General features: G+C 33.3%; 3 protein-coding genes across 3 annotated transcripts in view; all 3 read right to left on the bottom strand.

The window, feature by feature from the left end:
• Positions 1-10,128, bottom strand: part of LOC106132745 (protein bicaudal D) — a 32,196-nt gene extending 22,068 nt beyond the window's left edge. The window contains exons 1-2 of the mRNA XM_060949499.1: positions 9,774-10,128; positions 8,463-8,603 (exon numbers count right to left, since the gene is read on the bottom strand). Of these exons, the coding sequence (XP_060805482.1) occupies positions 8,463-8,603; positions 9,774-9,989 (357 nt within the window). The 5' untranslated portion in view covers positions 9,990-10,128. The remainder of the gene's footprint in view (positions 1-8,462; positions 8,604-9,773) is intronic.
• On the bottom strand, positions 5,027-6,514 carry LOC132902873 (jerky protein homolog-like). Its single transcript, XM_060949722.1, has 2 exons — positions 6,252-6,514; positions 5,027-5,979 (listed from the first exon to the last, which is right to left on the bottom strand). The coding sequence occupies exon 2, from the start codon at positions 5,966-5,968 to the stop codon at positions 5,027-5,029; it is 942 nt and encodes a 313-aa protein (XP_060805705.1). The 5' UTR covers positions 5,969-5,979; positions 6,252-6,514.
• A 529-nt stretch (positions 10,129-10,657) lies between the features above and the next one.
• Positions 10,658-13,725, bottom strand: part of LOC106132717 (guanine nucleotide exchange factor subunit Rich) — a 36,274-nt gene continuing 33,206 nt past the window's right edge. The window contains exon 26 of the mRNA XM_060949467.1: positions 10,658-13,681. Within this exon, the coding sequence (XP_060805450.1) occupies positions 13,360-13,681 (322 nt within the window). The 3' untranslated portion in view covers positions 10,658-13,359. The remainder of the gene's footprint in view (positions 13,682-13,725) is intronic.

Genomic DNA, 13,725 nt, shown 5'->3' with positions numbered 1-13,725 from the left:
ATGTTATTAGTCATTCTACGAATTCCAGCATGTCCACTGGTTGGTAACAAATGGAAGTCATGCAAAATATACTGTTTGTCTTCGTCATTCTCTATTCTCTTAACACTCTTTATTATATAAAATCGTGGACCGGTCCAATTCGTTCTATTATTTATTTCTTGTAACAAATCATTTATGAATGTTTTTATCTCATTATTTTTTACTATGCATAGTTCTTTTACTTTGATTATTTTACAAAATTCCATTAACTTAGTCACAAATTCGGCTCGCGTAAAATGTGCCCTAAAGTCAATGTTTATATAAATAGTATTCTTTATTTTGCAATAATGAAACATTCTTTTTCTAAATCTACGTTATTTTTGCTCCTCAATTTATCTAAATTCTTTTTTTCTATAAAAGTCAATTCCATGTAATCGTTCGGTATTTTAAACAATTCCACAACTCGAGGCTGATCAGACCTTTCATCAGTGGGATTACTTAAAATAGAACTTTCACTACTTTCTTCCAAATTTTTACGTTGTCTCCTAGTCAAAACCATTATAATGTCTTCGTTCATGCTTTTCAATGTATCTGACGTAATATAAACTCTAGACAAAGCATCTGCAACACTATTATCTTTACCTTTTATATAGTTAATCTTGAAATCGTATTCTTCTAAAAGAAGTCTGAATTTTAAAAGTCTACTGGATGGGTCTTTCATTGAAAATAAGTAAACTAATGGTCTGTGATCTGTTAAAATTGTAAAATTTCTATTGTATAAATATGGTCTAAAATACTTTATTGCCCAGACTATAGCAAGTAATTCTTTCTGAATCGTAGGGTAATTTAATTCCGCTTTGTTTAAGGGTCTACTGGCATAAGCTATAGGTTTCATATTTTTATTACACAACACTGCTCCGACAGCAATACCGGAAGCATCAGTCTGTAAAATAAACTCATTACCTTCGGAAAAATCCGGAAAATCTAAAACAGGGGGTGAACTTAATTTTTCCTTTAATTTTTCAAATGCAACTGTACACTCTTCCGTCCACTTAAATACTTCATTTTTCCTTGTAAGCTTGTTTAAAGGTGCAGTTATTTCAGCAAATTTTTTTATAAATTTACGGTAGTAATTACAAAAGGCTACAAATCTTTTGATTTCGTCGGTATTAGTAGGTTTTGGATAATTTTTAACTACTTCAATTTTAGCTGGGTCAGGAAGTACACCCTTTTCAGAAACCAAATGTCCTAGATACAGTATTTCTTTCTTTAAGAATACACATTTTTGAGGATTTAATTTCAAATTAATTTTTCGAAGCCTTTCAAACACATCTGTTAAATTACGATTATGAATTTCAAGGTTACGGCCAAAAATTACAAGGTCATCTAAATATATGAAACATTTTTCATAGTTTAATCCTGACATCGCTATAGACATTACACGACTGAAAACACTTGGGCTAGTTTTCAATCCCATGGATAATTTTTTCATGTGGTACTTTCCTGTGCTCGTTGTGAACGATGTGCAGTTTCTACTGTCTTTATCTAAGCTTATTTGAAAATACCCTTGATATAAATCTAAATGTGTAAAGTAAATTGAACCTGCTAATGAATCCAATATGTCTGTTATATTGGGTAACGGGAATTTATCATCAACAATGCAATTATTTAATTTTCGGTAGTCAACAACAAAACGCCATTTTTTGTCTTTGCCATCCGATTTCTTTGGAACTAACATTATTGGACTAGACCACTCACTTCTAGACTCCTCAATGATATCATTGTCTAACATATTTTTTATCTGATTGTCTATCTCTTTTTTTAAAGATTGTGGTAACCTGTATTGCTTGACATAAACTGGTGTCGTGTTTGGTTTTAATGTAATAGACTGTTCATTAACATTTGCAGAAGATAACTTATCTCCTGGCAAAAAGAAAATATCTGCATATTTGGAACACAAAAGTTGAATTGAATCTCGTTCTTCAGTATTTAAATTTTTTAAATTTATTAAATCTAATAAACGTTTTGCTCGTTCTGAGTTTCTTGAGCAAGACTCGAATTTATATGTATCGTAATCTGACAACAAATGTAATTCTGGTTGAAATGTAGGCAACTCAATTTGATGTTCATTGGTGTTTAATATTTTAATTGGTATTCTATTATTTGTTACTCTAACTATAGATCCTGCCATGAACAAATTTTCCGCTAATTGCTTTGGATAAACAACATAATCCTTGTCACTACTAGAAGAAACATAAACATGATGGAATGATTCGCTTCGTGCTGGGATAAGTAACACTTCTCTAGAATAATCGATTGAATCATAAAGTGGCAAACAACATTCCATTCCGTTTTGGGATACAGTGACTACATTTGAGCTCAGATTGATATTTGAACCGTAGTAACACAGAAAGTCTAAGCCTAAAATTCCATCTGCCTGTAATGGTATGCTATCGAATACGTAAAACTTATGATTGAATACTATTCTAGAATGATCACTATTATGCTCCAAATTAAGATAAATATATCCTGCCGAACGAATTTGTCCGCCTATTCCGTTCACGATAGTGTCGTCTTTATTTAAAGTTACGTTTATAGGTAAAGAATCTCTTTTTATGACAGATAAAGATGCACCGCTATCAACCAAATAAAAATGTAATTTCCTATTAACATAAAAAGACAAAAATTTTGTTTTACCATCTAAAGTCAAAATGTTATGTTTAAGATCGAAAAAACTTTAATTCATTTGTACTAGATGTTTCGGGTTGAACCTCCTCATTCGTTTGTTCATTGTAAAATACACGATGATTCGAACCACGATTCGAAGAATTTTTCATATGTCCCCTACCACGGGTATTATAACGAGTACGATTCTGACCGCTTCTATTATTAAAATGTCCTCTATTAAAATTGTTAAACGAAGTGTTTTGACTGCTACGAAACTGATTTCCTTGTCTAAAATTTCTTACATTGTTATGCTGATACCTCGAATGTTGGAATCTGCCATGCTGCATGCGAGTATATTGAGGATACATACCTCTTCCACGGCGCGAGATCTGCATGATACCTGCTGAGGCCGTCGTCGAAGACGTTGCAGCTACCTCCTCGTCTTTAGCCGCCTGGATCGCGTCCTTGAGATGCTCGTAGTTTCGAGCTGTAATGATGGTGCTCAGACGGGAATCCCGCAGTCCATCTGAAAACCGTTTCACCGCCAACTTTTCATTCAAAGGTTTCAAAACAGCGTATTTTTCTGAATTACCCTCTGCTTGCGAAATTGTCAAATCGGAAAACAATTTTTCGATTTCTGCCCCATACTGATCAATTGTACGCCAACCCTGAGTAACATTTTGCAATCGCGAATGAATTGATGTAAAAGATTTTTTAGATAAAAGAAATTTTCTTAAGTCTTTAACAAGGTCACTTACAGATGAATATTCCTTTTGCATACGAAGTTTAGCATTTTCTGTAAGTCTGCTTTTCAGCACAAATTTTATCAAAATTTGTTTTCCTGGATTGGACAACATTTCAGCATACATTTCTATCGAGTCAATCATGTTTTTCGTATTATTTTCATTACTGTTCATTACAGAGATAAACTCACAGGCCGTCTTCAAATCAAACTCCATTTTTGAGTCTAAAAATTCAGCAGTTTCACTATAATTACTATCACTATCACTACTTATTTCCTCTTTAGGAGTTGAACATAAAAGTTTAATATTGTCGTACACACTACGAATTTCAGTTGTTATGGAGTTAATACTATCTACTGTTTTACTACTCAATCCTTTCTCTTGACACAAAACTTTTACAATACTATCACAACGTTTCAAAATTAAATCTGACTCACTTAATTTATTTTTTATAACGTTTCCCTTGTACCTAGATTTTCCTTTCTTAATCAAATACTTCTTTATTTGTATGATATCTTCCAAGCATTTTAATAATTCTCTTTCCATAACTTAGTATAAAATAGCAATAGAAAAAGTAATATAAAATTACGTACCATATTAATTCCCGTGAGCTCCAGTAGTAGTGGCACCGAGACGTATCATATATGGACATCGCTATGTAAACAATACACGGTAAAGTAATAATTTTGTTAAGTACTTATCATTATGAAATATTATTTATACCACAATTATGCTTTAGCTTTAACACTTTAATATGGATAAGAATAATTTGTATATAAGTATAAAACGTATAAGTATATTGGTAATTTAATATAGAGGTATAATTACTTAATGTCCACTAAATAGGTAGGTATCGTAATCCGTAAATTCTGCCGTATTCGCACTCAGTCCCGACTTCTATACCGCAACAACTCTTAATTTTTATTAACGTAACGCATCACTATATATATCACACTGTACACACCCGAGAGATTTAAAACGCACGTAGTAGGATGAACATCAGGACTGGGTCTGCTAGTCACGTAGTTGGTCGTCATCGTCAATCACGCTAGGCCTGGAACACAGGATCACCCCTATCCTGCTGCCGTCGTATGATACTAGAATATCTGGTCAATATTGCATCTCTAACTTCTTGTCGTATCACAAATCCCTGCCAATTTTTAAAAATTCTGTATATGAATATCAGGCCGCCCGTGGCCACCAAAACCAGCAGTAAGACCAAGATTATATTATTGGTGTTCATATATTTCTCGAATTGGGTCGTATTACTCCCTCCAGATGCAACTTGGGCAATCACCACATCCTCGTTCTTGTTAGATTGAGATGCACCCATTTTTCGTGAAATTTACCAAATTTCCTCCGTGTAACAATAGCGTTGTGATCGCTTCACGAATCTTATTATTGTACTCTTCCAAATGCATTTTCGATCACAGAGAGCCACACGGCCACACACGATGATAAAATTCCGTAGTCCTTAAAAGGCGCGGTATCGGGTCGCGAGCGCGGAGACAGACTAGGCAAGGGTCGCCATCTAATATAGGAGGGAATGCGTGTAAATTAAACAAAAGCTGAATCGATACTGATTTATTGATCATCAAGTATATAGTATATAATAGTATAACATATTACAATTAGGGCTACACTACAAATGTCTCACAAGTTTTTATTACACTTTCCGAAAAGTGTGATGATAAATTATCACCTATCAACACCTTCCGTCCAGGCTTATTACGAAAATAGGGAACTATAATGGTATGAAACCAATCTTCGAAGCAGGTTGAATCAAACCATCCGCTCTTGGAACGATTATATCTCGTCCCTTCTGGTCCTCCCTCCATCCACGTATCCCAAAGATTTTCCGATTTGTAGACAACGTAAATAGGTAAGAGATGTCCTGATGCAGTGCCCGAAAACATGAGCGAAATTGCCGTTTTCGAGCTATTTATGATCCGCTCTGGATACTTGCATCCTCTTTTATAAATATATTTTTTATTGCCGGGATCATCTGTTAAATTCGTTTCATCATAGTTAATGATGTGCGCTGCAGGAACACCCTCAACCGTATTAACATAATTCTCAAAAAAGGCATCAATATCATCTGACCTAAATCTGGCTCGGTCACTGGAAATATGTGCAGATTTACGGTTTGAAATTTGTAATCTATGTCTTTGAAGAAAGTTTCTGGCCCAATCATAACCTGGCATATTATCTTTTAGATTATACACATTTTTTCCAAGTCTGTCGAGATATTTCTTGGCAAATACACGAAGATCTGTGGTATCAAACGGAAACCCCCATTCCCCTACTATTAAAACAAATTTAATGAAGACTTTCTCTTCTTCAGGCGTAAATAATGTTGGATGGCCTGCTGTCTCTTGCGTACAGTTAATATTTCTTGTCTTTCTACTTAAGGTACTCTTTGGCACACCAAAAGTGTCTGCGGCATCGGTAAGACTCATTCTTCCTTCTTTTACACTCTCTATTGCTACTTGTAAATTTTCCGCTGAGTAATTTTGGTAAGGTAAAAAAGATTTGCCATTTCTGGAATTTGTATACTTCCTAGTATATGTACGCACCATGATCAATTGCACTGGAACAAAACAGAAGAACTTCGCCTTAATTACTCGAAAGTTACGTTTGGGGCTATTTGGCACATCACCTTAAATCGTATACAAATCTGTCATCGGACATAGAGGGGGCTATTTGGAATTATGTTTTAAATAGCCCCAAAACTGTACCAAAAAGCCCCGTTTGATAAATCAAAACAAATATGGCGAATCAACGTAGTTAGAAAAAGCCTATAGAATCCATTAAAATCACAAGGAAACATAAGATATAATACAAATATCATGTTCAACTTACCTCAAAAAATAACTAGTTACCAAATAAAAGTATGAGAGCCATAAATTAAGCAATATTTTTAATATTTTTTGCAAGCCCCTTTTGCAGCACACACATGTCATTTCTAACCTCAAAATTTCATTGCGTGGTGACAGCTTTAGAGTGAGTGTTGCCAGACGAAAACAAAATATCCAATTAGTAGAAAAATAAAATGTTATGAGGTTCCAAATATTTTATTTTTATAATTTCAATTAGCCCCATGAATTTTAAATAGCCCCGTTTTACGGTACGCTGATTCTCACGGTTCAGTATCCGCTGAGTATTTATGGTATTTTGATGTATCCATGAGAACTAAACAATAATAGGAAATGTCATTAATTACTCTTCTTTCAACTAAAGAAAAGTTTGCTTGACTTGTTATTTTTGTTAGACATTTGATTTCCCTTAATGTTGTATGTATGTGTATTTTATTATATTTGGCTACTTCTTCCTCCTGACGTAAGTCCCTGGTACATCATCATCGCTATGGAGTAGAGCCTGGCGTGCACCTTTGACCATTATCCTGGATTGGGAAAGTCAGACTTTAGGAAGCGACTCCATTTTGACGGCCTCTGTGCCGCAGCGGTAGTACGCTTGTCTGTGGCATCAGAGGTCCCGGGTTCGAATCCCGGCCAGGGCATGATGAGAAAAGAACTTTTTCTGATTGGTCTTGGATGTTTATCTATATAAGTATTTATTATAAAATATAGTATCGCTGAGTTAGTATCTCGTAACACAAGTCTCGAACTTACTTTGAGGCTAACTAGGCAGTGTAATTTGTCCCGTATATATTTGTTATATTTATTTATATTTATTCTGCCCGTCTCAACCTATGCAGCAAAACCTAACCCAACTAGATGTTTCCCTCACCGTAAGAGCATCGGTTAGTACTTAAAACAACGTACTCAGAATAGTCAATTGGTACATGGGTGAGGTAGGATTTGAACCTGTGCCTCTACGTACGCATCACGTTCTTTAATCGGACACCTTAAAGGTTCGAAAATCGAGGCACCGCGTATTTAATTTATATTTAAGTATACCATTTATTAAAAATACGAGGGACCATTATCTGCGATTCCACGTGTGCAAGTACGACGGCGCCCATTGAGAAGCCAAATTAATTTATGCAAACTCACGTCCTGTTTTAATTGGATACTTTGTGCTGCTCGTGTTAAAAGTAGGACCGTGTGGATACTGCACTTTGTAGATTAAAATTAAATTTTGTACTTCTTAAGACGGAGCATTATTCAGACTGGTTTAGAAATTGGATCCGTTTACTTGATTGTAGAAACTCGAGCGTTTTTACTCGTTCGCACAATGAAGCCAAATGGACCGAATATCCCTGAAGATGAATGAAGCTGCGACTCGTTGCCCTTCTTATTCTTTCGTTGTCACGGATCCTTTGTCTAGTCAAATTATATCATAATTTCTAAATGTCTTTTATTTAGAGATACAACAACCGAATCTTAATACAGTCAACTTACACCTATGCTTTCGATATGTAGTCATAACGTACGAGCGTGTTTCTGTCTGACGATCCAGACTCGCTGAAGAGAGCACATGAGATACTTTTAGGTACATGTACATTTTGCCTTTCGATCTGACACCTAATAAAAATATCTGACAATAAAAAAATTTACCCCCAAGAAATACGAAGGGAAATTTGAAAGCGACAAATTAAGAAACATGTCATATTTTGAAATATTTTGTAAATAAATTCAATACCACATACATTCTGAAATTCTTATAGGTACTTTGACTAATGCATATACCTTTTAAAGATAAGACAACCTTTTACATATTGTTATCCATTTTTTTCTAAACATTTCTTTTTTCTGCATTTAATGCAATAGAAGCAATCATCTACTTGGTCATCAAACTTAATTACAATGTAGAGTTTAAAACAATGTGTTAGTCAATTATTGTTCACTTTTTGCTTACTTTTCATTAATTTTACCTTAAACAACATCTATTTATCACAAAAATAAAATATCTTAGCAAAATCAATCATGACAAATATCACACACACCAACATAATAATAGTCTTTATCCTTTATGAGATAGTCAGACCCAACAGTAACTAGCCACAAAGGCAATATTCAGCTGGATGGCTGCAAGTGAGATTCAGAGAAAGTTCCTTTACAATTGTTTTTCCCTTCCATAATCCATTGCTTATAATTGATGTGAACATACCTGCTTAGATTCTCCTTCCAGTTCCAATATCTGTAGTGTGAGGGAGCTCTCCATGGCGGCAGACTCGTTGAGCAGGGCATTCTCCTGCTCAATGCCACTTCTTGTGGTCACCTTTTGCGATGTGTCAAGTTTCATAAGTGCCTGTAAGAAATATTGAGAATGTTACATATTTATTAGCTAAATTTTAATCAAATTAAAGCAATATTAAGTGCGCATTAAGAATTTCTCAAACCTTAAACCTAAATTTGGTAGTGGATCTACAACTCTTAACGCATTAATACTAGAATTCTCTTCTTTACCATCCAGTTGGAATTGAAATTCCCATTTTGAAAAAACCTTTGGTTTGTAATATAATCATAATAAACATTTTGTTTCACTTTCATTTAAAACATATATTATTTAAATCAGCAAATATTGTATATTTGCAACAAATATACTTTGACATAATATTCATTTGCTTAAAACTTGGCTTTAAACTATGAAATTGTTGAAGTAACCCAATAAACTTATTTTTTTATTATTATTTAATATGGTGCATGGTGCCTTGAACTATCTAGCAAGTGAGTAATCTGTGGGAAAATATATAAACAACATGACATATGTTGGTCTCCTATAACAGCAAAGCACTTATAATTAACAGCTGATATGTGATAATAGCATCCAAAGAGAGAAGAAATTCTAATGGTGGCTGGTAGTGTATTGTGGCCTGGACACACTCTTGAAATTATTTTGGGCCAGGACATACTCATACAAGAAAGAACAGTAGCAAAATTAACGATTTACTTAAACTTTCTTGCACTCGAATAAATTTATAAAAGGTGGTGGACACGTGAAGAAAATTGAGTAAAGAGAGTAGGTTATTGTTTCTTCAATTTGCAATCTCTTTTCAGTTTATGTCAACATATTTTTAAAAATAGATTTTAATATATACAAAATTAAAATAAGTAGGTACTTTTTGAAGTTTTGTTATAAAAAAATCTAGTTGGATTTGGTTCCATCCAATCAACCATGAATATTGGATGAACTTCCTGATATACAAATAGTTGAATTGACCTGTAATTTCTATAGCTACAGGTTGTAAATACATAAAATTTTATAGAATAAACAATAAATCGCAACATAAGGCGACCTAGTAGTAGGTTATACATGACAAACATCTTTCCACAATTTTCACCCATATGATTTTTGAAAGTAGTTCACAATGCGAATACAAAATGATAATAAGATGATTTAAATTTCAGCTTCTGCAGTTTTTATGTACCCATTAATGCATGAAGAGTGAAATTAAGAAACAAAATGTAGGGCACTAACCTCTTGTGTGATTTTTAGTTCATGTCTTGTGTTTTCGTATATTCCTTCGAGTTCATCATACCTCTGCTGCAGGGCACTCTTCTCTTCCAGCAGAACAAGCCCCAGCTGTGCAGATTGTATCTTCTCGCTGCTAGCCTGGTCGAGCTCGCGGCTTAGTCTTTCGATCTCTGCCTTCAGCTCGACCACAGACATATCGCTTTCAGCCGTAGCTGCCATCTCGACAGTTAAACGGCTATGTGCCTGGTCTGATCTTCATAAACAAAGTAAATAATTTCAGAAAAACAACAATATAAAACGTGTAAAATCAATTGCTCCTACATTCTCCCAAAAGTAAAACGTCTTGACAGCTCTCAGATCGTGGACGTTTTGTTCAGTGTTGCAAGGTTATTTTTTGTTGTTTTTTTTTTCTTGGTTCTATCGATATCATAATGTAATTGCAATAAATAATCGATTCCTGTTACTTAGTTATTAAATTTTATGAAAATTTTGTCTCAGCCTAGTTGAACTACTGGGATTTTTTGGGATATTGATCTTCGCACTTTGTCCTCATAATATTAGAGTCCTAAGGCTCGATCACAAAATCAAAGAGCTGTAGACTTACTGTAAACCCGCACCGTAGCGTTAAGATTGGATTGGTTGGCCTGGTATTTGTATTGGGCGCTGTGATTGGACATGAAAGTGCAATGCAAAGAACTGAATACTATGACCTACGTCTTTGCCCAGTACAATGGGTAGCCTCCGAGTTTAGAGAAAATAATTATTTATATTATAACGTCGGTATTCCTTACGGAATAGACAGAGCCACACGTCTCGTATAAGATTCGGAAGGGCAAGTTTGGCTTGATAATTATTAAGTATGGTAGTTATGCAAAAATAATAGAAAATCATTTAAAACATTTTTATTATTCGTAACATAAATTTCAATTGACTATAATTATTATAAAATTTTACAAAATGTTGAACTACAGGGTCATTTACAGAAATCGGAATTTCTCAGTGTTAAAGAAGTTAGCTGTCAAATGAAAATAAGGAATCTACCTTATTACCATATTAGGGAATTCAAGGTACAAATAAGATGTATTAACAGATTTTGTCGACAATGTCTTTCTTTAGCAAAGACATCAATAAGTATATGTACATTGATTAAAAAAACACTAACAACTTTAATTGACCAAATCACCACATCTAAATGGGTTAACTTTAAGTTAATTTCACAATCACAAATTAACCTATAATTGTAAAAAATACACTTCAAACTATCATATCCAAATTCTTATTACTAAGATTTTCACAATAAATAAAAATTAAGTAGAAACCAAACCAAAAGATTTCAATGGAATGTTGATTTTATGCTTACATTTTTGTTTTCTCAGAAAAAAATTTTTGACAACTATCAAATACATAGATTTTAGTCAAAAGCTATTTAATTACCTTATTAGGGGCGCTACCCTTACGACCTTCCATGGATGATAAGGACAAATAAAGATTCAAATTCTGCCTTTATTCCCTACACCAATCCCAAAAAAATTACGTGCTGCTAAAACATGTTTTTTAGATAAAAGGAAATGTTGGAATGTATAAATATGTATATGTATTTAATAAAATCATCCTTGAAACGGACTGTGTTGTCTACTTATTTTTATACAAAAAAATAATAGCCACTCATAAATAATCACAACATTTAATATAACTCCCCTTTTTATTACATTTCCTATTCATAAGTTTATTCTGTAGTTCAAGAAACTGTTTCGATAAACAATTTTATTTTTATAAATAATAAATCACTCGCATGTAATAAATATATTTGTACTAAATGGTATAATATCAAGAATAAATTATTCCTATCATAAATAAATATTCTGGTACTTGGCACCAAGATGGCGGATATAATACACAAAATGATGTTTAAGTCTATGAATTTAGCAATTAAATAAAGATTTTTTTTTAATTTAAATCTCAAAATTACAAATATGTAGTTGTACAAGTATCAAAAGTAGTAAATGATATAATGGCAAAATATATCTGAACTTCATAAAAATTCCAACCAGTTTTTTTTTACCAGTATTCTATACTTGGAAAATAACATACATAAAATCACGCCTCTTTCCCGAAAATAACATTGTACACATTAATAATATCAATAGATGTGGAACGGACATTCTTTGAGCATTCAATCATTATATCAGCGTAATCATCAACACGATAAAAATAATTTATGTTTCGTCACACCGCACAGTTCCAGAACTTTACAATCTTTGGTGAGATTCAAAAATCATCGCCCGCCCATTCTATATTCATAAGTGTTACATTCTATATTCATGTACTTACATAGATCTGGTAATAATATATATAAATGTTATCAGTAAATATGATATCGATAGCGAAACAAATGTAATTTTGAGCAGACCTTTTAATCAAAATGAACTTATACATCAGAATTAAACACAAATCTTGCCCAATGTGAACATATCTCAAGTACTTATCATTATTTTAGTAATAGTTTAAAAATATTTATGTCTCTACATTAGTATATTCTAGATACTAATTCATAAAAAACCACAAACGCCCATTATTTCGAAAAACTTTTATTACTTAATTTAATATCAATCGGGAAGACGAGTCCGCCAGTACAAACATTTCGACGAACTTAATTATCTAAGTTAAAAGTCATATTAACTAGCTTATGCCCAAGGCTACACTTTCGTGAGAATTAAAACATCCTTCCTTACCGGACTCTTACGCGGTTTAGCGATTTTGGACTGGTTTTGATATTAAGGTCACATTTTTTTTTATAGTATGGTAAACGATGTTTTAATACCAATTGCGTGATAATTTCGTCATCTCGTCCTTAACCCTTTTTTTAAATGATTTCTTTTTTAAGTCACCTTTTCTATTGGCTAACTTTTGCTTATCGCTTGGTTACTTAAAATATGCTGGAATCCTTACTTATGGATTAAGATTTTTCATTATAGCTTGTCACATAACGTATTCATTAGTTCAATAAATATATTTAAAAATAAAATTGCAAATCAATGTGTATCGGGACAAACTATAAAAAATAAATATACGTCAAATTATGTGTTATTCAAGGCATATTATTCCAAAATTACATTCGTTTTATCTAAGTGAACAAACATTTTTAAACATTTGTTAAATGTCAAATACAATTGTTAAAGTTATGAGTTATGCCATTGTGAGAGACTAGAGAAAGAGGAATATTTTCTAAAAGTAGTAATATCTTCTTAATACGAATAATACGTTTAGATCATATACACCTCAGCACCAAACTCATTAAAATATAATTCAGAACTACTAACATCAAGTTTATGTGTAATCAATCAATCATTCATGATTGTAACTTATAAATAATTTTTAACACAATAAAATTATTGAAGTGCTACTTCATTGAACGTTCATATTTTGCTAAATTAATATTTTATTTAGATGCACGCATGACCGAAAAATTAAGATCTTAATAATTTATTTACGATATTTTTCTACAACCTTTGTTTTCTATTGATTTATTTTTAATCGATTCCTATCCAATTCTTATCGATTATTTCTGGCCGTGTTGCCAGTGTAAAATTTACATAATGGCACAACCGGTGGATACGTCTTTTGGGGGCATTGTGGGGGGCGGTAGGTTCATTGTTATCGGGTCTGGAGGGGAGCTGGGGGAGTCTTTTCTTACCGACGTCTTTGATACTTCTTGGGCCTTCTGAGGTGGGGGTAATTTGGTCTCTAGCGGGGGAGGGGGTACTGCTTTTGGCTCCTGTGTCAAGGAACCGGTGCTTGGGGTTCGAACTCGTGTCTTGACCATGGAGATCCGTCGCTCTCGCGTGTTGATGATTGATGTCAAGAACGGAATTTGGTTGCTGATCGCGACCATGAACGGCTTGTACCCTAAGCTGTAACAAAATTATTAAATGTAACTTTTCATAAAATGACAATG

The sequence above is a fragment of the Amyelois transitella genome, chromosome 19 (genome assembly GCF_032362555.1).
Source record: "Amyelois transitella isolate CPQ chromosome 19, ilAmyTran1.1, whole genome shotgun sequence".
NCBI lineage: Eukaryota > Metazoa > Arthropoda > Insecta > Lepidoptera > Pyralidae > Amyelois > Amyelois transitella.
Note: the sequence above shows the minus strand (reverse complement) of the source record. Positions and strands in the feature narration are given on the sequence as shown.